Below are 24,392 nucleotides of genomic sequence, written 5' to 3'. Positions count from 1 at the left end.
TTCTTCTAACATAAGGATTTGGTTTAAAATTGCTTTCTCCTCTGATAAGTCTCTTGTAAGCTTCATAGAAAAATGCAATGCCTGTCCCCCAGGAAATTCTGCTATTTCTACATTAAGGCAAAAAGCTGAAAAATCTGAACACTTTGGGAAGCAGCATTTTCAGCATTATCAAATCAAACAACACAAGTCTAGTTATCTGAATCAAATCAGTTAGTATCAGCTTGTTGAACCAAACGAACATTTTGAGCATAGATCATGATATAGGGCAGCACAGCGACACATCATGGGTTATACAGCCAGCACCACCTCTAGTGAAAAATAGAGCTTGAGAGACAAAACTAAAGGCTCAAGAGGCACACTAGGAATTCCAGATGATACAGATTCATACTGATCTAACACAGGGCATTTTCCCTGCAGAAAATCTCACCAAAGTCTCTCTTTTCCTCCCCAGCAATTTATGATTTTGACTAAACCTCTTGTTTTTTGGTTTTTGGTTTTTGGTTTTGGATTTTTTTGACACAGAAATGTTCTGTTCAAAGATTTCCAAACAGCCCCAGTGTCTAGAACTGTATCTGAGGTGTCCATGAGACGAGTTTGGGCTTGCCACTAATCCAGACCATTGCGAGCCTGAGGCAAGAAAAGAAGATAGAAGCAGCAGAAGTGCTTGGTGCAGGAGTTCTCTGTTCTACACAGTCCCAAACAACATCACAATGAAACACAACCTGCAGCAGCTGACTCTACTGGGAATTTTATCACAGGACTCAACTGCTCAGCATTTCTGATGCTTTTCAATACTGTATGTGAAAGTGCAGTCAGGGAAGAGGTGAATAATCAGTCATTCCCCAGCAGACTAGTGTGCCATGGCGAGGTACTGGTTTTCTGAGAGGATTCACTTCCTCAACAGTACCCAAAAATATTTGACATTTCCCCGTGCTGTCTTCTCTCCTCAGGATCACGCTGACTCTGGCCTGCCCTATGGACTTGAAGAACTTCCCCATGGATGTACAGACGTGTATCATGCAGTTAGAAAGCTGTGAGTCCTGTGCACGTCTCCCTTTTGGAAAGGAGACAGTGTGTTTTCCCTGTCTGTCTCCCCTGCCATTTCCATCCTGGTTCAGCCTTCACTGGACTGTCCCATTACAGAAGAGAAAGGTGGATGAACAGCCAGGAGAGACTTGCTCTATTGTGTGTGCCTGGGGCTGCTCTCTCACAGCCTTTCATCTTTCATTCTTCCCTGCTAGCATCTCCTTCACAACCCCCCCACTATCATCTGCATCTACATCAGATGCCAATGGGGCAATAAGGTTTCTTACTGGAGACGGAAAACTCTTGGAAAGGATGAGGGTAAATTAAGTTCAGAAGCCACCAAAGCAAGAACACAACCTGCAAGCTGCCTCAAGTGAGTGTTATCAGAGCTCCCTCTGAGGGGTTCTTTGCTCTCCCTCACATCCCAGAAGCACTTGCTAAGGGTTTTCCGTTCATTTACCGCATATGACATTTCCTAGAGAAGCCAAACCTCAGCAGGTCCCATGAGAGGAGCCCTGACTTGCTTGTATTTACACTAGCCTTTTGCTTTGAAGGAGAAAGGTGAAAGTTCTTTTAGCTGCAAATGGCGTTTTTTCTCTCTATATGAACATTTGCCCCCTTGTACATGTTGCTTATCCCAAAGGAGTGAAAACCAATATGTAACTTTATACAGAGAAAGAGGTCACATTTGAAAAAATAACAACCAGCTCAATGAACAAAATTCAAGAAAAATGTGGTTTATTACAGACAGTTCTTTGCACACCATCACAGTTCCAGTGCAGGTCATTAACCTAGCTTTTACCATGTGCATAAGCAGTTCTGCCTAAACCCCAAATCCCACTCACGACGGCATTTTCAAGAAAAGCCAGGTTAAGCCACTGCCTCCAAGCATAGCTCTCTTCTACTAGACTGACCCTTTCCAATCCATATTTAATATGCATTTCACATGCCATTTGTTCCCTCCTATCAACAGTTGGTTACACAATGAATGATCTCATATTTGAGTGGCAAGAAAAAGGAGCCGTGCAAGTTGCTGATGGACTGACATTGCCTCAGTTTATCCTCAAAGAAGAAAAGGACTTGAGATACTGCACGAAGCACTACAACACAGGTCAGTGCTGTTAACCCTTAGCACCTGGGGTCATCAGAGCAGGAATTCAGGATCATGCAGTTGCCAGAGATCTTTTAGTATATATGATGGCACTCTGGTGTTACAAGCCTTGTCCTAGATACCTAGGGACAACATATATCTAAATATACATATATACATATATGTGTGTGTGTGTACACATATACATACATATATATATACACACACACATATATATACATACATATGCTGCCAGTAAATATATATAGTCAGGAAAGAGCTAATAGACACAAATGTGTGGAAACCTCTTGTCCTCAGTAATATCTGCATTAGTTCAAGGGTGTTTTGGTTTGGACCTTCTTTCCCAACATACTTTTTTGTCTTTGATGCAAGGGAGCAGGTGAATTTTAAGTGCAAAGGACATGCTGCTGAGAGCTTTCTTTGCTATGTTGATGCCCTGCATACATATTTCAGAACTGGGTGACAGCTGCTTATTGCTTATTTTGTCCTCTGCCTAACATGACTCTGGTTCTGGGCAGTAAAAGGAAAGTCCCCAGACAACCGTAGTTGAAACCAGGAGGTTCATCATGTCTTACCAGTAACCTTCCATGTATCCCCCATCATCCTCAGGCAAGTTCACCTGCATAGAAGCTCGTTTCCACCTGGAGCGGCAGATGGGCTATTACTTGATCCAGATGTACATCCCCAGTCTCCTCATTGTCATTCTGTCCTGGATCTCCTTCTGGATCAACATGGATGCTGCACCTGCTCGTGTTGGCCTGGGGATCACCACAGTGCTCACTATGACCACGCAGAGCTCTGGTTCCCGAGCATCACTGCCCAAGGTATAAAACACACTTGTCTTCACAAACAGGGCAAATTGTGCACTTTTTAGGAACTGCACATGTGTAACGCACCATAGAGATCCTCCAGGCAACCAGCTCAACACAAGAGGCATTCTGCTACCATTGCCCTGTTCCAGTTTAAGGGCAAGCAGAACAAATTCTAGTCCCACCCTGCAAAAATTTTAGCAGAGCTTCTCTGACTAGCAGTAAAACTTCCCCTAAGACCTAGCATTCACCCCAAGATCCAGCACAGCTCCCAGCAGGCAGAAGCTCTGCACCTCACAAGCATCTGCAACAAGCATATATGCATATGCACTCTACATTCTAGCATTTACTCACTTAGTCACCATACTTTCATAAGAATACTGAATGTCCCTGTTACAAAAGGCTTCTGGTTTGGTTAGTTTAGACTACTGTTTTCCTTCCATACAAACCATCACAAATAGGACCTGGATAAACTTAAAACTGTGGAATTACTGCTACTAAAGATCCCAGGAGTCGTTTCAGTGGCCTGATAATACATTCATGTTAAATGAACTAGATTTGGGTATCCAAGAACAGCTGTCAGCCGTATCATGGCTTGACCAGCTCCTTCCAGAGAGCTTGAGAATAACATGAAAAATAGCAAGCAAAAAGGCATTTGGGTGAATAATCCCATCCCAGTCTCTCACTCTCACTCCCAGGTGTCCTACGTGAAGGCCATAGACATCTGGATGGCTGTGTGCTTGCTGTTTGTGTTCTCTGCACTTCTAGAGTATGCTGCTGTCAACTTTGTGTCCCGACAGCACAAAGAGCTGCTCAGGTTCAGAAGGAAGAGGAGGCATCATAAGGTAATACACAAGGCAGAAAGGAGACGAGAGGAATCTGCCCCAGCAGGCCAGAACATCACTGCATGGTCAGCTGGACCAAGCCACTAGCTCCCAGGGAAGTCCTTGGCATATGGTCAGATAGTAAGGAGGGCCATGTATCAAAACACAGGGCTAACTCAATGGATTGTGGCTTCTCTTCTAATAGTCAGCTCATTCCAGGGATCTAGTGAGCCAGTTTTTCATTAGGCTAAGCTATCTAAAACAAAAGGATTGTTTTCATCAGAACAGTTTTCATACAGAGAAATGTTCTGGTTTAAGTTCTCCTCTTCAGTAGACACAATGAGGGCTGGGTGGGAGGCAGGCAGGGAGGTGTGAGGGACAACTATCAGCAAGTGGCATCTCCCAACAAGTCAGCTTACATTAGCCTGGAGGTAAGTGACACCTCTTTTGTTTCTGTCACCTCTGTGTTGAAAAGCATCTGCTGCTCAGACCAGCTGCGAATTTCCTCTTGGAATGAAAAGAGCATTTTTCACAGCCTTAGCCTTGCTCCATGCTCATTTGCCATGACTGACACCAACCCGAGCATGCACGCATTACATAGATACACATCCCCTGCAGCTTGGAATCTACTAGTTTTTAGGCCAAGGTATGGACAGCAAAGATATCACCTCACAGGATGTACTAGAGAGAAATAGAAAGGTGACTGTGATCATAAGGACTAAAGGCACTTAAAAATTGTCCTCAGCTAACTAGTAGAATCAGGCAGGCAGTATCAAATTTTCAACACCAGGCCTGAGGCACCGTCCTCAAGCAGCATCAAAAAACAGTGGCTTTCTTCAAGAAAAATGCATCTCAGGAGAGCCATTAGGAGACTACCAAGGCTGGATCTGCTTTGCCTAAAATATTCCTCATAGATATTTGTCTACCCTAGGTTTTAGAAAGTCCCCAGTGATTCATCCTGTCCAGACACCATCTGTTACAGTGCTTCACTATCCTAGCCATTAAAAGAGTCTTTCCCTGCATCTAACCTGTCATACAGTAATTCACAATGCGTGCCATCATTCCAGGAGGCAGCATGGTCTTAGGGACAGGGTATCAGGAGGCCTGAGTCCCTGCCTCTTTTAACATAGCTCATTGCCTCTCCCTGCTTCAGCTATCCCATCTGCAAAATAGGACATAATTGTACATTTGTCCCAGCCCATCCAGGGCTCAGGATGAAGTGTGTTTCACAAATGTAAGGGAAAAGAAGTAACAGATGGGATGATTAGCAACCATTAATTTTGTCAGTCCAGGGCAAGACCCTGCCACTTCAAAAATCAACTGAGGGCATTCTGGTTCAGAAGATGCTTAATAAAGCCAAAGCTAAAAACACCTAGCATGGGTGCTTCATAGCACTTTTATCTCTTAATCCAGATTGAAGCATCCTTTCTGGAGTCATGCCATTGTATGCAGATCACTCTGGACTACTGTTGATAAAATAATAAGGAGAGAAAAAACACTAGTTTAGAGATGAGTTTGACATATATATGCCAGAGATGTTCCATTGAACACAAGGCTGTTATGACAATCCCTGCCTAATCTCACAGCAGTTTTAATTGGAACAAAGCATAAACAAAAATACATGCAAAAGCAAAATGAACAAGGTTTGCAGGCTCATCAGAAAACTAGGGGGCTGACTGCAAGTATGCAAACAGACTAGCACAGCTGCTGGAGAAGGCAATTGCTCTGTCCCGATGTCCTGACATGTCTCGGTTGCTCTGCCTGGCTCAGGCATGACATGCCAGGCTAAAAACAAGTGAGATGTTGCAGTGATCCATGCTGATGGAGGCAGCTGGGGAGAAGACCAGGCCCACATTTATTAGGTGTGCCCAAATCAAAATCTCCTAGCTATTCTTCACAGCCCAATCCCCAGGACAATGTGCCACAGTCTGGCATTAACACAAGTGAATCCGGACACATCAGTTTCTCACTTTCCTCAGAGTTAGGGTTACTAGGTCATTCTTGTCATAAAAAGTCTTTCTTCTCTCTAAAAAATAAAAATCAAATAACTAAATAGCCACATTCCAATTGGCCCTTCCTGTTTCTCAGCCACCTCTTACCTCCTTCCCTCTGGAAGGATGGGAAAGACTAGACTAGAAATACTTGACTAGAAAGCACTGTCTGAACCCGTTATTCTACTCATATTTACTGCGGCAGATACAGCTCCTAGCATGGGAAGCTGTAGGAACTGTGATGGCTAGGAATAGTTACTGTCCCTTTGAGGTATGAGTGGTTCTGGTTAGTATGACACCATCATCAGACCCACTTGGAATTTGTTTGGAGACCCAGCCCAAGCACATAAGCCTGGCCTGGCTATTGATTTGTACATTTTGCCATTCTCCTTTGATATCTCATCATTAATAAGGCACCGTTAGCTTCTCTATCCTGGGTATGTCACTCACACATAACAAATCAGCCACAGAAAACAGCAAGTGGTGCCTCAGCACAGAGAAGAGAAAGGGAATTGAGTGAATTAGAGAATTAAGTGACTCAGGCTAAATCATTTGCATCTCAGCGCTCGTGTGTCTGTGCAACCAGGGAACAGCTGGGTCAAGTCTTACATAAATCCTCGTAATATATATGTGATTATTAAGAGAAGGTCTATAGGCTCTCACCATCTCAGAAAGTCAGCCCTTTGCAGCTGGTGCACACTTTATTAGCTGCATGAAGGTCTCCAGTAAAGGAAAGGGGGTTGGGTCAGGGATGAGAAAGGCCTGTGCAAAATTCTCCCTGATGTCCCAGAACTGAATGATGCTGGTCCCCACAGTCCTCCAATCTCAGCCCATCTGCATGGCAGAGAGTCGGAATCGCAGCACTGGGCCTCTCGCGTCCATTCTGTGCCACCTGCTGGCAAGCACAGAAACCTCAGGGGCTGAAATAAACTGTGCAGCACTGGCTGGAGGCCTCTCCAAGCCCTCATGGCAGTATGAAGGTCAGAAGTGGCCCCTGCTATTTTTACCCCAGCTCCTCCAGGTCCCAATCCACTTTTATTCCTAGTGTCTTGTCCATGGTGCAGGTTATAGCCACATGATAAGCACAAAGTCTGCATCTCCTGTCATCAGAAAATTGGCCTCTTCGCTCAAAAATATCTCCAAGAGAGCCAAAAGAAGAGTTTCTGTGAACCTTGTCTCCCAGCTAACAAGATGATTTCTTAATAGATATTGAACAACTAGCATCACTCAGTCCTGGGTGTAGCTGGACCCTCTAAGTGCTATTGGCATAAAAACAGCAGGCCAGATCACAATCAAGACCCTGCTCCCAGCTTGATTTTGACAAGAAATCTCTCATCAGAGAGCAAAGGGTTTGCCCTAGTAACATGCAGCTAAAACCGTATGTTCCTGGGCCCTGAGTTGACAGCATCACCCACCTGCCAGGATTTCACTGTTGGCAGCAGGTACTTGAATACAGGGTGAGTTTCTGGAGTGTGAGCCCAGAAGCCATGACATTTCCTTGCTTTTGTCCTCAATTGCTTCTACCTAGTAGGGGCTATGTATCTCAGGTCCTTTCAGTACAAGATATTGCACTCCTCAAGAGCAAGCTGGTATCACTACAGAAATGCCTTTCAAGATGATAGAGAAGGGCTGGGGAGATGAAAGTTGCTGCTAAGGACTTGGGCTGGCCCTGGAGAGATAACAGGCAGTGTTACTACAGAGAGGTGGTGCCAGGTCTGACTGCTGAGAAAAGCTGACCCTGTGCTTAAAGCCCCTTACTGGACTTTGGGTCTGCCAAGTCCAGTTCCCATCCAGGCGACAGATTTCCTGGATAACCTTGTTTTGAGTTATTTAGGTCTCATCTGGGGAGTTTAGCATCTAAATTCACTTGTGAAGCTGGGTCCTAAGTTCTGATGCCTCCATTTCCCTGACCATTTCACTCCCCTCTTGCAGAGATATTGTCAGGAGGCAAAGACAGTAAGTGTTGTCAGGTCTCAGATGGTGTGGGCCAGAGATACACTAAGCAGACACAACAAGAGCAGGGAAGAACTACCCAAGGGCCTTCAGAAATTGTCTCAGCCAGGACCTTGAAACAAATAGATTTGCTGGTAAGCTGTACAACTCACCAGCTTGCCACGCTGCCAAAAAAAAAGAAAAAAAAAGATGACTTGATTTTGTTTGGGTTGTTTTGTTTTGCTTCAATATGCCAGCATGCTCTTCCCTCTGCTTCACTGCCCCAGACCCCAGGGCACAGTACATTCATCCCATGCAGCTACCTGCTCAGTGTAGGGGCCATCCAGAAAAGACACTCTGCAAAGAAGATTAAAAGGGGCAACAGGGCAGGTTGGGCATGCAGGTGGATGCTGTTAGATCAGTGTCAGGGAACACAGAGGGGATCAGCCCCTCTGACAATTAATTAGTGCCATTGCTCTAACAATTAGCCTAAGCAGCCTGTAGTCACAAGACAGTTTTCTAATCCTGACTCTGCAACTGACTGGTCATATTATCTGGGCCAAACCTCTTTTTTTCCTGTGATTACATCCCCATGTTCAATAAAATAAGGCTAAATTACTCTGAGAAGCCTGCAGGGCCTCCACCAAAATACAGCAATAGCATTTGCCTTTAGAGAGGCAAATAAAGGATTTCTCATGCTCAGTAACTGGGATTAGCACAAATACCTGTGTCTTACCATTGACACACAGAAGGGCCAGTTCTGTTCCTTACATAGGAGGATGGCTTATGGGAAAGAGGCTGTCAGGGTCAGGAGAGTTCCCATGGGCAGGTGAGGCCAGGCAAGGTGAGCTGATGGCTGGCTGCATGCTGCCTGCAGAGGTCTTTTGCTGGATAGGTCTTGATGCCTGCGCATCCATGTAACTCTGTAGGGAGTCTCATGCTGCAGCTTCAACTACATGAGTTACATGGAGCCCACTCCTTCTGGGCAAGCTAAATACAATACAGGCAAAGCAAAGAAGGTGATGATAGGAGCTGGGGGGAGGGAGAGGCAGAAGCAAAACAGGGGATGCTTTTAGAAAAATAAATGCAATACCATAAACCATTCAAGTATGTCAAAGACACCAACAGGGTGGAAGTCAGTGCTGTTCTCCATGGGTGCCTGGATCCCCTGATTTGCATCTGTTCATCACACAGCTAGCACCCCTCTATAAGGCTGATCTCCTAAGAGCAGAGGGTTTGTTTGATAGAGCAAAGGCTGGGGCATGAGTGAGGTGTCTTCTCCCTGCAGAACAGGAAGCTGTCAGTGGAGAGCCTTATAGCAAGGGTGCATTGCCCATATCTCATTTTAAGTAGAGTCCCATGCTGAATCTGTTTCAGGAGGATGAAGCTGGTGAAGGCAGGTTCAACTTCACTGCCTACGGGATGGGGCCGGCTTGCCTACAAGCCAAGGACGGCATCTCTGTCAAGGGTGCCAACAACAACAACACAGCCAACCCCGTCCCCCCGCCTTCCCGCTCCCCTGAAGAGATGCGAAAGCTCTTCATCCAGCGAGCCAAGAAGATTGACAAGATCTCACGCATCGGCTTCCCAATGGCATTCCTCATCTTCAACATTTTCTACTGGATCATCTACAAGATCGTTCGCAGAGAGGATGTGCACAACCAGTGAGGGAAGGGGAGCAAGCGGGAGGGAGAGAGCAATCCTTTATATATGTGCAATAGCAATGCAGCAATGCATGAATTTAAGAATGTGGCAATATCTACTAAAAAGGGGGGGGGATGGGAGGGACTTTTAATCATATGAACTGAGGATAACTGGAGCAGGGAGGAGAAAAGAAGCTCTTGATTTGGGGATTGCAGGGTGGGGGTTAGTTTTACAGCATAGGAAGGTTTGGATTGCTCCAGCTGCAATCCAAACAGTGTAATATATTAATATATATTCATGCTTAATTATAATGCAAAGAAAAAGCAAACAAAAAAAACCAAAAACCCCTTTTTTAGCCTATTAACAGCTTAGATTCTAGAGTCACTGGAATGATTCATAATTCCATATGCAGAAACGACTGCAATTACACTTTATCTGACTTTTGCTATAGAAAGGCCATACTAGTCAAGCACGTGGCGGGGGGGGGGGGGAGAAAAACCCTAAAAAAAGAAAAAAAGCAAGAAAATCATTCTATGCTTCTCTAGATTTTGCACTTTGAAAACTGAATAGATGGGGAAACTTAAGAAAGAAGCTGTAGGTTGTTGTTTATTTTATATGTTTGCTTTTTTTAGTCTCGGTTGTGCTGATCAAACACTTTGTGACTTTTGGATAGAGGAACGCAAATGTATTGTCTCTCTCATCCCCATCAGAGAGCATCCAATGAGAAACCTGAAAAGGACATCAGGGCCTCCATCGGAAATTGCAGGTACCTTCTGTCCTTGTAAATGACCCTATAGAATTAGAGTCCCAGGAGTCAGAAATACTATTCAGATAACTAGAAATGATGAAGGATTTTAAAAACAGCCCTCTTTTTCCAACCTCTTCTGCCATGTTTGTTTACAATGAGGGGATGGGAGTACAGGGTGAATTTAGTTAAAGCATAAACTATATTTAAAAAAAATAGAGAATCCAGGCATATTCATGCCTCATTGTGACAGGAATGGGCAAACGGCTATATTCTCAGTCAGGGGTGGGGTGGGGGTAAGGCGGCCAGTGTACAGAGAGAGCAGCTGTTATTTTCAGACATTTCATAGCAGTAATATTAATAGCAAAGCTGGGCCAATGGACCCAAAATTCTATTTTTGTAACTATTTTGGTGCTGCATTTAGCTTTAACATGGATGGGGAGATGAAGCAGGCTGCTTTGCCCTTCTCTGCCATCTGGCAGAGCCCCAGGGTAGGCTAGCACAGCTTCCTGCAGGTGGGGAAGGGTGGGAGGGTGTGAGGGATGGGGGAAGGCGGGTGCTTTCAGAGGAGTGAGCGAGGGGCTCTCCCTTCAGCTGAGTGGTGGCTAGCTGCGCCAAATATCTCTGTGGTGTTATTTGAAAGCATGACTCAGGGCTGGCCTGGGCAAGTCAAGGGCTTGATACCCGATTTTTCTCTGTGGGACCTTGTATGTGACCCAGGCTGCAGCACCTGTGTTAATTCAGTCTTGTTCATTTGCACTTTAGTGAGTGGGGTAGAAGCAAGTGGGAAGGAAGAGACAATCAGTCTGCACTGAAGCACTTGGGGTCAGGTCTGGATTAGGCATTAAATGACACTAAATGAAGGCAGTGAGAGGAGCAGCACCCACTGATGCTTCTACTCTCTGTTTTCTACACCCACCGCCACCTTGCACTCAGGACTGGACAGCTGCTGACTAGAGATGCAGATCTGACACTTTTCCAAGGAGCAGACAGGCTCCTGATTTCAGAAACTGCATCCCCTCTTGCAGCTGGAGGCAGCTCAGAGCCAAGTTTCACACCATAGATGTGACATCCCAGCAGTGGGATGGAGCCAGTCCCTCTGGAACAGTCAGGGCAGGTCTGGCTCTGGTCAGCTGCATCTAAGCCTGACAGGAGGTGGGAATTTATTCTCAGCTGCCAGTGTCTCAACCAGCACAGCTATGGGCAGCTATTGAAGAAGGAGGTGGAGTGCAGGGACTTGCAAGCTGCCTTAACACGGGATCCATGTCAACAGCAGGGAGAGAAAGAGGACCAGAGAAAGTGCATTACCTCCCACCAGGGCTCCCTAGGGTGGGCAAAAGGACACCCATCTCCAAGGCCGCTAATTCAGCACCTTTCACCAGCACTAAATACACTTTATTTAAATATATATATAAATATATATATAAATATATATATAAGAACAACAAGGGAAAAGAACTAAAAAAGAAAAAAATGTGATATTCACTGCATGGACTAGGGCAAATGGCAGTATTTCCTAATGCTTTGGCAGAGGCTACCTAGCTTTCTGACTCCCTTGGTACTGCCAAGACAGGGAAAGATCATGAGACATCAGTGTGAACCAGTATGTTACACCCTTTCCCTCTTTTTTCTATTCCGGCAGCAGCAAACCTGTGGGTTGAGGATCTCTTTCCCTGGCCCTGGCAAACAGTGCTTTCCCAAGGTGGCAGAATGCAAGCTGTTGAGCAGAGCCATTATGTGCTGCTAGGACAACCTTCTGAGCCTTGGCTTGAGACCAAATCTGCTGCTGGCTCTGGTTTTGCTTGCTGAATTGTTGAACTCTCCCTGCATCCACGAGGGCTGGTCGTGCCAACTGCGGTTTGTGTAATCGCTTTAAATGACTTGTCTTTGCTGCAGCCTAACACGCAAAACCAGGGAATTCCCCTACCTGCCCAGCAGGACAGAGGCATCACAGCCAATGCACTGGGGCTCCTTGCCCACCCAGGGGAGCCACTGCAAACCACTTTCGCTTGGGCCAAAGAGGTCCTCTTTTTATGATCAGGCCTAGCACCTCAGAGTCAGAAAATTCAGCAGTGCTTCATGCAACTTCTCAGTCTCCCCAGCTTCACTGAGATGGCTCATGAGATGTTCAGCTGAGCTAGGCCACTGCCAGCTTCAGGGCTCTGTATTGTCTTTTAGGGAGAGTTTGCCCCAGCAAGTTTCTTTACCCCATCCTGCTGTCTAACTGGAGCTGCTCTAAAAAGTTAGCAGTAAATAGTTAACAAATCCCATGCACTGTCCTCCCAACCAATCAAGTTTTGATCCTACATTGAAGCATCCCAAGGGCAAGACCGGAGCAAGGAAAAGGAATACATTCCTGCGCCATTTCTTTCTGCTCTGGCTTAGAAAAGGGCCTTAAGACCAAAGGGGAATCCCATGCTAGCCCCAGACCTGCTACTTGAAGATGCAGATATAATAATAGTTACTACTTCACAGAAGTTCCAGTGTCACTTCTTGATACTGGAGAAGGCCAAAGGAAGGCAATTTAGGGAATAGAAATCATCAGAAAGATACTTGCACTTCCTGCTCATATTTAAGCCCATGAGAGTTTAGGGACTGAAATAAAAATTACATACTTACCTGCCTCTGGGAGCACAGCTCTGCCTGTGCATCCAGTTCAATTCTGCCAACCTCTGGATGAATTTGATGCTCACTATAAGCAGTGTTATTTCTTCTCCTTTAGGCATCCATTTTCCGTTCAGGCCATCTTTCAGCCCAAAGGCTGCCTGCACAGTCACGATGAACAGCATTCATATCCTAACATGAAATGTCTCGTGGTTTTGGCAAAGGCCTAACGGTATTGAGGTATCTGTCCCACAGATATTCTGTCAGACAGTTTTACCACATATACAAGACTTTAGACTGAACTAAGAGCCCATGGCAAATCTGTGGAGTATTCACAATAAACTATTTTTCTCCATCTGTACTTTGACGTGTTTAGTTTCTGTATTACAACAGAAATTGCTTTGATAATCTATCTCTTTTTCAAAATAGGCTGCTTTAATAGTACCAGCAATTATATTTATTAGTAAAAATGTACAAGATTTGATATTGCAGGGTAGCTTCCAGAAATATTGACATATAGAATTTAACTCAATAGTTAGTTAGTTAGTCTGCTATAAAAACCAGTCTCAGAAGGAAAAACTTCTGAACAAAATAAGCAATGGTGTGGCAGTAAAGAGAGAAAATAGGGTCCTAATTCAATAGGGTCCTAATTCACTTGGGCTCTTTGGAAAAACATAACCTTTTGCAAACAGTATTATTTCCAGATGTTACTAAAAATGTATTGCTTCATGAGCAGGAATTATTTTTCCTTATGTGTAAATTTAACTGGTGGAAAAGAAAACAAAGGTAGGATAAACTTACTATTTTTTGGCCAGGTAGATAGGATTTTCACACTTTAACTTCTGATTAAAGTGGCTTTCCTGTTGGCATCCCAGTAACAGAGAAATCTGTGAGTGGTGCAGATGTTACACCTTCCTGCCCTAGAGATGAGTCCACATCCCATTTCCAGTGTGGGATGCTCTGAACTTGGACAGCCGGTGTCCCCAGCTCCACTACTTTCATCTCAGCTGCCTCCCTGTGACAAGAGAGCTGGAACCACACTTCTGCCAGGCCTGTGGAGGGTCCAGGATAGAGCAGTAGGTGTGTGGTCTCCTGTAGACTGCAAGGCTTTGTCTTCACCCTAGGAAAGGACCAGCTTACCTTTAAATACATGGGCAGGGCCATTCATTTGTAGGTCTCATAGCACCCCCATTCCTCCTGTCCTAGAAACCTTTCCTGGATCAGGACTGGGTCACTTTGTTCCTGGAAGCATTAAACAGTTTCAAATGCTGGAAATTCTCATGTCCTCTGAATAGAAACTACTTCTTTTTCCAGACTTTTCTGGAGTGTTTTTGTTTTTTGTTTTTTTGATTCTGCTACTTCTGAAGATCCTTAATTTAAGGCAAAGCCAAGTCAATTCAAATTACATTATTGGTTGTCCTTTATCTTGGCTGTAATTTGAGAACCTTGATTGGTTTCCTAGTGCTATCAGAAAAGGATTATAAGCATTTATGATATATATTTTTAAAAAAGAGAGAAACATTTGAAAGGAGAAAAGGCTATTTTAAATGGTGTCATATTTCACAGATTTTATACAATCATATTTTTGTACTGTACTACCATTCTTTAATAAAATATAGTTCTTATCCCTGTGCCAAAAAAGAGAGGTTAATCTCTTTCAATACCCCATTCCTACTCTAAAACCTTGCTATAGGCAGCAATGAATAACACAGTATGAAGTCCTCGTTGCCCAAAACACAATCCTACCAGCATGGCTGCAGGGCTACGTCACTCCCTGCTGGCTGGACATCACGCATCTCCTCTGTCTGGCTGACTGCAAGCAACAGGCCTGATCCTGCCCTGCTGCGGTACCACACAAAGCTGAGTTCAGTGAAAGAAGGATTTGATCCCTTCTCTACTAGAAAGCCCCCAGAACATTCCTGTCATCTTCTCTAAGGGAGAGATAAAGGGTATCTTACACTGCTCAGGCTTCTCAATTGGTTTCCATCATTTGTATGGAGACAGTATTTAAGTAAAAAAATCGAGATACTTAATTGTTCTTCAGTATGCTGGATGAGCACCAAAGTAGAAATCAATGTTCATTAATTCTAGCATTGTCAAAATTTCTTCAGGTCCTTTAAGTCTTCTCAGCCCCTCTCTCCCTCTCTTTAATAATTATTTCCTTATGGCAGTTGCACATCTCTTTTGCAGAAATGAATCTATACCATGAGTCTGCTACCTTATTTAAGGATATTGCATTTTTCTGTGTTTATCTCCCTTCTCCCTCCATCTGAACTTTCATTTCTATGGGGAAAAGTTCATCAGCGCTGCAACCTTTGATGGGCCTGGTATGGTTAGGTACCTTGGGAAATAAAGGAAAAAATACATTGACCATTCCTCCAAAGTAGACAGTGTTACGGAGTTACCAGGGAAGCACTCCCATAGCAAAGCATGCACAGAAAGGACACACAGGAAACGTGAGGATGGGCCAGTGAGGTCATTTATAACCACATTCTGCGTGAACACAAAGCAGCATAGAAGTTAGAGAGAAGACAAACATTTTTAGCTGCTATCCCTGTATGGCTCCACTTTTTTCAGTGATCCAGCTACAGGGCAGCTGCTTATTGGAAATCAGGCTCTCATATTCTTGCTCTTCCTCCACTATGGTGGGCAGCAGAGGGACCCGGAAGAAAGAGGCAGCCATGAACCAGGCAACATGTAAGAACTGTTGTACATATTGCACATTGTACATGACCCGCAGCTGATGGGGAGATGCTGGTGCTTCCATTAGGTGAGGCAGTTGCCTCTGAGGAGTACAGGGATGAACAGCCCTCAGGTTATGCTGTCAGGCAATCCCACACTAAGAAGACATCTACACTGTGAAGTGCACAGCCTGGACTACAGATACTGGAGTTAGCTTGGTAATGCAAAGCTCAGGCTGAGCCAGGTGAGAAATCACCACCTCTGATCTCATTTCCAGCAGACTTCCCTTGCACAGGAAGGTTGGCCTCCTGACTTGCAGGGCCTGCCATTTTCTCAGTTCACCTCTACCTTAATTTATCATATCCCATTGTCGTGCCACTAGTGAAGGTCCTCCAGTCCAAACCAAAGCTCTAGGTACCTTAATGTAGGCTGAGCAGAAGTTATGACCCACATAGCAGGCTACAAAGAGAGGGAGGATTTCAGCATCTAGTAAACTGCTGCTTTAGTTGTCAAGCAAGGATCCTGTCAGAAGAGAAAACCCAAAGGAGAGATGTGTTTGCATGCCACATTATTCTGTCTTTTCCTAGCATTCAAGGCAGACAGAAGAACCAAGTGCCAACAGGTACAGCCTAAGGGTCAAAGCTGTCAGTAGGAATAACCAGACTGCTTTAAATCATAATGACTGTCTAGCAAACCTGGGTGGTAGTCCTCATGCACTTCATTGGCAGGCTTCCATGTAGAAACTGCCATGCTGTTATATTTTTGTCTTATTCCTGCTCTCCAGGTCTCTTGTAGACAGGGCAGCAAAGCCAGTCACAGGACAGGGGCAGCTCCTAGCAGTGCTGGAGACAGGGAAGCCAGGGTTTGACCCAGAACAAGCACATGGAAAGCGCATGGTTTGGGAACAGATTTAGCACAAGGGGGTGTTGCTATTTTCAGAGGAGGCAGGCAGGGATGGCTTCACACTGGCTTGATGATCTCATCAGCACACAAAGCATTGCTACTGGGGCTTGCAGGCTATGCTTAGTGCTGTCACTGCTCCTATCAACAGTAAGAAGCCAGTCACAAAAAGCACAATGCATAGAGACCTCAACAACTTCCCAATAGTGGAAGCTCTCAGAGGGCAGAGAGGATGCAAAATCTTATCACCAGTTAGCAGCTTCAGGTTGGAATACATTAGTACCTCCCATGTAAAATAATCGGGTTTTTTTCTTTTTTTTTTTTTTTTTTTTTTTTTTTTTTACAGAATATGATACCACCATGAAAAAACATAAGTCCAGTTTAAAACTAGCTTTTACTTATAGATTTGCCACTTGAATTAAGTACCTTAAGCCAAACAGGGATTCCCTCTTCACTTACAGAGGGAACTTGGCTGAGCCTGGCTAGGGCATGAGGCATAGTAATTAACTACAGGCTCTGCCTCAGAGCTGCAAGCAAGCATATCATTGCCAGTCCAGGTGAGTCAAGCTTGGCACAAGCAGGGACAGCTAGAGCTGTCTTTTTTTTTTGTGGTAGGCCTTCTGTGGAGCTAGTCCCAAGATTGGTAGCACTGTAGCAGGCTGAAATTATCTTCTCCAGTGGGTCTGTGAGAAGAGATGTCTGGCTTATTTAGACACCTTATTTAGGCACAGGGAGATACTAGAGGCCTGTTTGTTCTCTAGTGGTTTAGCTTGCACCCTCACCTCACTGGGTTACCTGTCTGACAGAAGCATAAATCAAGTTTTAGTCTGCAGACCAGCTGAGCCAGATAGCCCAGGTTGAACATATCACAGAATTTGGGTACTAGATTACAGCTCCAGATACACAGCAGGTAAGAGCCTGAATTTATTTTGCAGTGAAGACATCCTCACAGGCACAGTTATATTGAGGCCTGCTAGCGGTCTTGCTCAAATCAGCACTGCTCTATCATAGCCCTGCTGAGATCGACAAGCCATGACTTCTCACAAGAGGAGAATCAGGGCTTGGGCTTCAGGGTTTCTTGCTTGATACCTACAGGTATCCCAACAGGTGACCTTTATTGAACTAAAACTATGCAATATTAAACAGATTGTGTCAAGGGTGGTGCCTTAGCCACCTCTCCTGGATATGCACTTGTATTTTAAAATCCTCATCAGAATTTACTTCTAATGGGGTAAAGAATCAACACAACCCCAAAGGAGCAGGGCCAGCTCTGGGGTTTGGGATGTGCCACTAAGACATAGCTGTGTTGTGACCACTGCTTCTAGGCCAGCTTTGTTTTTGCGAGGCTGCAGTATTAGAAGCAGGAGTTCTAAGCTCAGTTCCCTACCCAAGAATCACAGGGAAACAAGGAAGAACATAAGAATTGATGCAAGGGACAGGAGCTTGTATCCTCCTCCTCGCTGTAGTAAGCACAGCCATGCTTGAAATCTCATCCCGCATAGTCCCCATCTGGGGGCCAGGGCATTGAAATGCCACTGCTTGCTCCTTGGTGGGCTGGTGGGAGAACTCAAGAGGCTTGACTTGCCCTGTGGGGGAAGGAGTGAGGTACAACATATGGATTCCCAAAAGAGGGATGAGCAGAGACCGAGACCACAAATAGTGACACCTCTGATACCAAACCTCAAGAAACCAGCAAAAAGAGAAAGGAGGTGAAGGAGAAGGGGCAATTGCCATAATACAAGAGTGGTGCTGGAAGTGCATCTCGCTGAACAACTGCACACTAAGGCGAGGGACACTGGCACACCCTTCACAGGCAGGAGTATAATGAACTCTCCTGGGAAGTTCTTGCTCAGAAGCATGCCTCTACTTGCCATCAGTCCCACTTTTCACCAGGAAAAAGAAAAAAATTCCAGTGAATTAGACTACAACTATGCTCGCTTATCTGTCATCTTAGTAAAAGTAACTTTGGCCATAGCCACAACCTGAGTAGTAAAGCTTAGCTCTAGGGGAAATTCTTTGCTACAGGCTGGCCCAACACAGCCTTAGCAGAAGGGAGCAGTTTCCTTTACCTTGTGTTTGCCCAAACAAGGGCTTTGAAACACTGCTCTCTGCCTGCACTGAACTTTTGTTTCCTTTCTGTCCTGCTCTTCCCAAATCCACCTATGTTTCAATCCAGAACAATAGCAGGGTTAGGTCAGGAATAGGCAGGATAAGCAAGTTCAAAAGCATCACAGTCCAATCTGACAAATCCCTAAATTAGCTTACTTCAAGGGGAGAAATTTAAAACAGCACCTCTCTCCCCAGGTTGCTACTTCCCTTAGAGTCCTCCAGCACTGATCAAGGTCAGACTTGACAGGGCCATTGAAAAACACATGCATGTCAACTCCTTGATTGATAACTCCCTCCCTTAAATCAGTTTAAGACAGCAGGTTAATTTGGGGACCTATCAGCTTTGGATGTGTCCAAACTAGAATTTTTTAGAAGTAAAAATACCAAGGTCCGAACAGTGATGCTCTGTGAGAATTTGAATGGTGGGTACATAATCTACCTTCCCCTTAGTGGGAAGAATGATCTGTTGTGCTTGAACACTACACCTTTAAGCTCCATCCTGCTGCTCACTGCAACTGTGTCTCGCTGTACAATCAATGTTGCACTCCCAGCAGTTGGCACCGTAAGTCAGGAAAGACAGGCAAGTCCAGAGAAGTTTATGAAGTGACAGACATGGACATTGAGGCACAGAGGCCAAATGTCTTAACTCACCACATGCACATGGAATAAGTTACCCTGAAACGCACCACCTGGAGCATCTCAATCCTAATGAGAAATGGAATTCATATGCAAAAGATAAGTTTGTGTGGTTCCTGAGCCTGGCTATGATGTTATGGACAGTGTCAGTCACAGCCAGAGCTCACCGCTTTTCATGGACTTCAGAATTGCAGGAAAAAGAGTGACTATGTTTCAATAGAACTGAAACAGAAGGCAACTGCTACAAGCCATTATCACACGTGTTTGAGATGCAGTCAAACTTCAGTGAATCGAGATCTATAAAGAGATCTTAAGATGAAGCAACAGACTAAGGACTTCACTCGAAAATGGCCTGATATGCAAAGGTCACAGTGTATTTCATTGCAGTCTACCATCCCTGCAGCATTGGTGAACACTATTATGGAAGCAGCCTTTGAATCCTGAAGATGCACAAACCCTGTCCTAAGCAGCTGTTTGTAACCATCAACCTGAGATCAAACAGCAGCCAAAAGCAGGCATAACATTATTGTGGACAGTGGCATTTTATGGACTGTGTTGTCTACTCACATTCAACCACAATGTGCAGCATATCATGGTTATTGTATTAAAATTGAGATGAGAAGTAACACAAAAGTGATACAAAAAAAGGAGGGGAGGACCCAGGAATTTCTCCCTTCCAACTACAGACGCACACCTCCCATTTACATGATTTTGTAAATGAATTTATCTTTAGAAGAAAAATAAAAATACTTAAAAATTAAGATATTTATGTTCAAGACAACTATTGCACACTTGATTTTACTTGTGGGGCGGGGGGAGAGATACAAACACACAGCAGGAATACTTTATAATTGAAAGCACATTAAATAGATAGAAGTGGGAACAGTTCAGCACATAGAAAGCAGGTTTTCATTGTATCCTTGAGAAACAGCATTTCAGAGTTTCCCAGAAGCATCCACCTCACTACTCAAACCCCAACGACTCTGGTATTTAAAAAGGATACCTCCCCAAAACTTAAAAAAACCCTATTAAATAGTGGCATTGTTTTGCCCTATTTTCTGTATCTCTCCCATCTGTAAGCCATTTCTATGAAGAAAATCTTTGTTTCAACAGCTTGACTTACTAAAGCTTATTTGTTCCAAAATACAACAGAGCCTTGATACTGTTTATACCAGGGACAGCAAAGGGCTCTGACAGATGAGCTGGGCTGGATTTAGCAGCCACAGTGTAAGATGTTACTGGCTGCCCCATCCCTTTGCCCAGAGTCACTGTGCCCCAGAGAGGGCAGTGGGGGCAACTCTCTCATTCACCTTTCACTTTGTAGTGGAATCAAAGTCTGCTAAAGTGGCTGCTCAAGGTAAACAGGGGGCTACCAACACAGACCAAGAGAGGGACCTACGGCAGCTGTGGGGCAGACCAGACAGCTAAGAACTGCACCCTCTCATCCAGACCCCAATGACCTAAACAGAATTCCTAAATACTAAATCCTCATTTGAACTACTTCTCCCCCCTGCCCTCTCTTTTTTTTTTTAAAAAAACCCACACATTTAAAAATCAGGATGCAGGTATTTCCTCTAGCTTGCTCATAAGCAAGATAGGATTGGCAACAAGGCCACATAATTTTCCATTTTTCAATCTTATTGAAACCTCAGAAGGCAGCAGTGACATTAAAACCACCATACTTTAACCAACTCTTTTAAGCAGAAGAAAAAGAGGAAGCTGGCTCTTCAGGGGATAAAACTCATCTCCCTTTAAGTTCAACTAAGCTTCTACAAAACAGGTGTGGAAATACTTCAAATTCACCTGTTCCTGTTTTAGTTTGCTTCTTTGTGAGGTGGGTACTAAAATATTGTCACAGAGGATTTTCAGACAAATGTACAGAGGAAGAACTAATCACCCTGGAGTGTAGGTAAGCAGGAAGAGAGAACTGGGCAATTCTCAGGTGCTCTCTAAGTACCTGTGCTGGACCATTAACAGAAGTTTTGCTGTTACAGGTTCTACTGAAGTAGGACAGCAATTGCACAGCTCATCTCAGCTCTAGCATAACTGACTCAAAACAAATCTGAAAGAAAATAATGGAGAAAGTCAAAGCCTATTAATTTTCATGCTTCTATCCTCAAGAACTGAGGCAGCATTACAGAAATACAGAAAAAGCGTGGTACTAATACTTAAATCTTAGGACTTAAATTCCAAAAAGAATAAAATAAGCTAGCTTAATCATGAAGTGCTTGCATGTCATCTCCCTACCCACTTTAAAAAGGGATGTCCCTGTCTTTTCTATGTAAATTTGTTAAATATACGCTATATATATATACACACACACAATTGGTATGGCCTTACACTCCATTTAAGGGTATGTTTTTGCTATATTGGTCACAGAGCGCAAGGCAACTGCTTCCTTAAAAGCAACATTTTTATATCATGATGAAATAAACCTGTAACTTACACAATTTGCATGACCACACAGAAGCTTTTTTTGGCTAGTAAAAAAATTTTAAAACAGAAGGTCTATTTCAGAAGTTTGAAGATGGAATGTAAAGTTTTTGCTGTTAAGTGTATACATTTGAGTCATACATTCATGCTGACTCCAATTAAAAAAAAATAAAGATTTTTCTGAAATTCTCTCCATGGACTTTTAGTGCCAGAGATGCCATTTTACAGACCATGCTAACCACTGGTGCATTTGTGCTGGTGTAGTGTTTCACGGAAATAGAGCAAAACAACAGTTTTACTGTTAGACCTTATATTTTCAAGACTAATCTCTCCCATCTGTGACCTTCCGAGCTCCACCTCACATAGGAATTCCAACAAAAGCAGCAGCCGCTGCACTGCAGCATGGAAAAAGCCAAACCATTCATGCTCCTGAACTTTTTATTGTTTCAGACTCTTGCAAAGCTGCAGAGTTCACACACACAGTTAGCTTTCCTTTCCCAGCATTCAAGATGAAATCTGGGCAGCAGAAGCAGGTCTTTCACCAGTTATGATCAAGAAGAGTGTATCACATCCCCAGTTAGTAGAAAGCATCAAAGTAGCTCCGATTTTTCAAACAGCACTAACAGGTGGCCAAATAGAAAGTTCTGGTTTTGTCATCTTTAGAATATCCTGGATTTTAAAACTAGTTTTAGAAGCAGTCTGATAAGAACACTAGTATTTCCTGCAGAGCCAAGCTATGCCTTGAAATCTTACACAAGTGAAACATGCTCTATTGGCAAGGTTAGCTGTTTGGACCTATGGTCCATTCCAGAAAAAACAAAACCAAAAACAACAAAAAACCTAACAACAACCCCCCCCCCCCCCCCCAAACACACACCACACACAGTTCTTCACTTACTTTTTTGCATACAAGGGCATGGTATTATTTGTGTAGAGCATTAAGATTCTTAGGAAGAAAGACAAACCTCAGTGCAGACACCAAAAAGGAAATTTCCGAGTTTATTCAAAGGACTGCCACCTAAGTGGAGTCCTGGAGATGACAAAGCACCTGACTACTTAAGAAAAAATTATTTTGTCTTGTCCAAGTCTGGAATATCATTTGAGCAGTAGATCCCATTTTGGCTTGGCAAGTGGAACTTTGTGACAGGAAAAAAAAGGGGCAACATCCTGTCCTTTAAACTTATTTGTAGAACATACCATTGCTCTAGAATCCACTATCTTTAAGGAACAGTGGAGCTTGAAAGCATTTAACTAAGTTGTTTCATGTCTTAAAAAGATAATCTATAAAACTGCCATCTTCCACACAATATGCCAACAAGCTTCTCGTAAGAACTCAGGAGAGCAGCTTTTCAAGTTATCAGCCAGGCTAAGAATGGTACTGCTGAGAAATGAAATAATGCAAGTTGTGCATGCTTTAGCAGAAAGTAATCAGGGAAACCACCACAGGCCATTTGCCCTTAGCCCCAAGCAGCAGCACATAAAGAACAACAAACAACTAAAAAACTTCTTAATAAAAATAGATCTGTCTTGATTCTGTATGAGAGGTGCAGAATCAGTAGCTGCAAAGACCAGCTCAAAATCTTCATATTTGCATGAGAACCATCCTTTCGACCACGGAAAGGGAACTCCCAGGTCTGCAGGACAGCCCTTCCATATGGCACTGCTTACTCTACCCAGAAAGGATCCCTAGAACATCAGCTCCGAGCAAACTCTCAACAACCCTCCCACCCAAAACACACACCACACACACTGAAGCGGGCCAGGCAGACCAACAACCAAGTGATCCTTGCCTGACTCCTCACTCCAGAACCAATGCCCACAGTTCCAGACAAGGAGGGACATCAGTTTCTTTCAGCTTCGCACAGTGGCCCCATGCAAGTCATCTGCTGCTTAAAAGTGCTTCAGGAGTTTCTCCCTGCAACAGTAAAGGGGATTCAAACTCAACCTGGTAGGAGCCTTGCACAATTAACTAATGAAAATGCATCAGTGGCAGCATGCCTTCCAGTTCTGTTTTGGGGAGTATCAAATACGGCTTTACATAAAAAAAAAAACCCCTTCCTCCTATTTGCCTTACATGATTAATATCAGCAGAAGCTGCCAGATCACACTAACCATAAACATAACCCACCATGCTCTCAGAAAGGCAGACTATGCATTGATGGTCCTTACACTGTACATGGGACTTGTGTGGGTGGGAAAGCAGTCTAAAACAGGCCTGACCAACTTCTCTCAACTTCCTACTCTGTAGAGCACTGGGATACTGTGAATACTTCAGCCAAGAACAAGCCCTCACTGCTTCAATTTAATTGGAGGGGCTTGCAGGGAGACATGGTCTTTAAGTTCACTAAAGACTTCCCCATAGCATTTTCTTTCCAAAAAGATTTATCAGTTTTTTTTTTTTTTTTTTTTTTTTTTTTTTTTTTTTTGTTACTAGAGGCTAGCTTTCCCATAACTACTCTAGCTCACTGCAGCCAGCTGAGGCAAATCAAATCATGTATCTTCATCATTAAAACATGTAAAGTATTGAAGACTTTGAGACAAAAGATTGACGTTCTAACAGCACAGTTAATGCATAAATCAGCAGGACTTGAGGCTATTAAAGCTTAAACAAAAAAGCCAACATGATCACATTTTACAACAGACCTTTTCAGTATAGTTTGTTACTACCTAGTCACAGATCAACCAAAATGCAGATGAGCACATCACTTCATTTTAAGATGCTGTCACCATAATTTGCTTTTTAGAAGTGTTTCTTCTTACAAGACATTACAAAAAAAAAAAAACTTATGTAAATATTTTATTTTGCCTGTCATCATTTTGGACAAGTAAGAACATCACTTTCTGGGTCTTTTATTAACATATATTATGGTTCATATGAAAACAAGCATACACTTTACCTTACGGGTTTTAATTCTTCACTGACATTCCTCTGCTTTTGTCAACCCA

At 43.7% G+C, this 24,392-nt stretch overlaps 1 protein-coding gene across 5 annotated transcripts in view; it reads left to right on the top strand.

Moving 5' to 3' along the window:
• The window catches only part of GLRA1 (glycine receptor alpha 1), a 60,592-nt gene extending 40,051 nt beyond the window's left edge, over nt 1–20,541 (top strand). Inside the window, exons 5-11 of one of the 5 annotated variants that reach the window (XM_064520898.1) lie at nt 951–1,033; nt 2,000–2,137; nt 2,747–2,961; nt 3,645–3,791; nt 9,071–9,357; nt 9,970–10,103; nt 18,929–20,541. In XM_064520898.1, coding sequence (XP_064376968.1) covers nt 951–1,033; nt 2,000–2,137; nt 2,747–2,961; nt 3,645–3,791; nt 9,071–9,357; nt 9,970–10,103; nt 18,929–18,984 — 1,060 coding nt within the window. In that variant the 3' untranslated portion in view covers nt 18,985–20,541. Of the gene's footprint in view, nt 1–950; nt 1,034–1,999; nt 2,138–2,746; nt 2,962–3,644; nt 3,792–9,070; nt 9,358–9,969; nt 10,104–11,724; nt 14,312–18,928 lie in introns of those variants that run through there. The other 4 variants (XM_026118544.2, XM_026118543.2, XM_026118545.2 and 1 more) reach the window with 4 other exon arrangements.
• Nucleotides 20,542–24,392: the final 3,851 nt, after the last annotated feature.

This window comes from Dromaius novaehollandiae, chromosome 15, assembly GCF_036370855.1.
Source record: "Dromaius novaehollandiae isolate bDroNov1 chromosome 15, bDroNov1.hap1, whole genome shotgun sequence".
NCBI classification, from domain to species: Eukaryota; Metazoa; Chordata; class Aves; order Casuariiformes; family Dromaiidae; genus Dromaius; species Dromaius novaehollandiae.
Note: the sequence above shows the minus strand (reverse complement) of the source record. Positions and strands in the feature narration are given on the sequence as shown.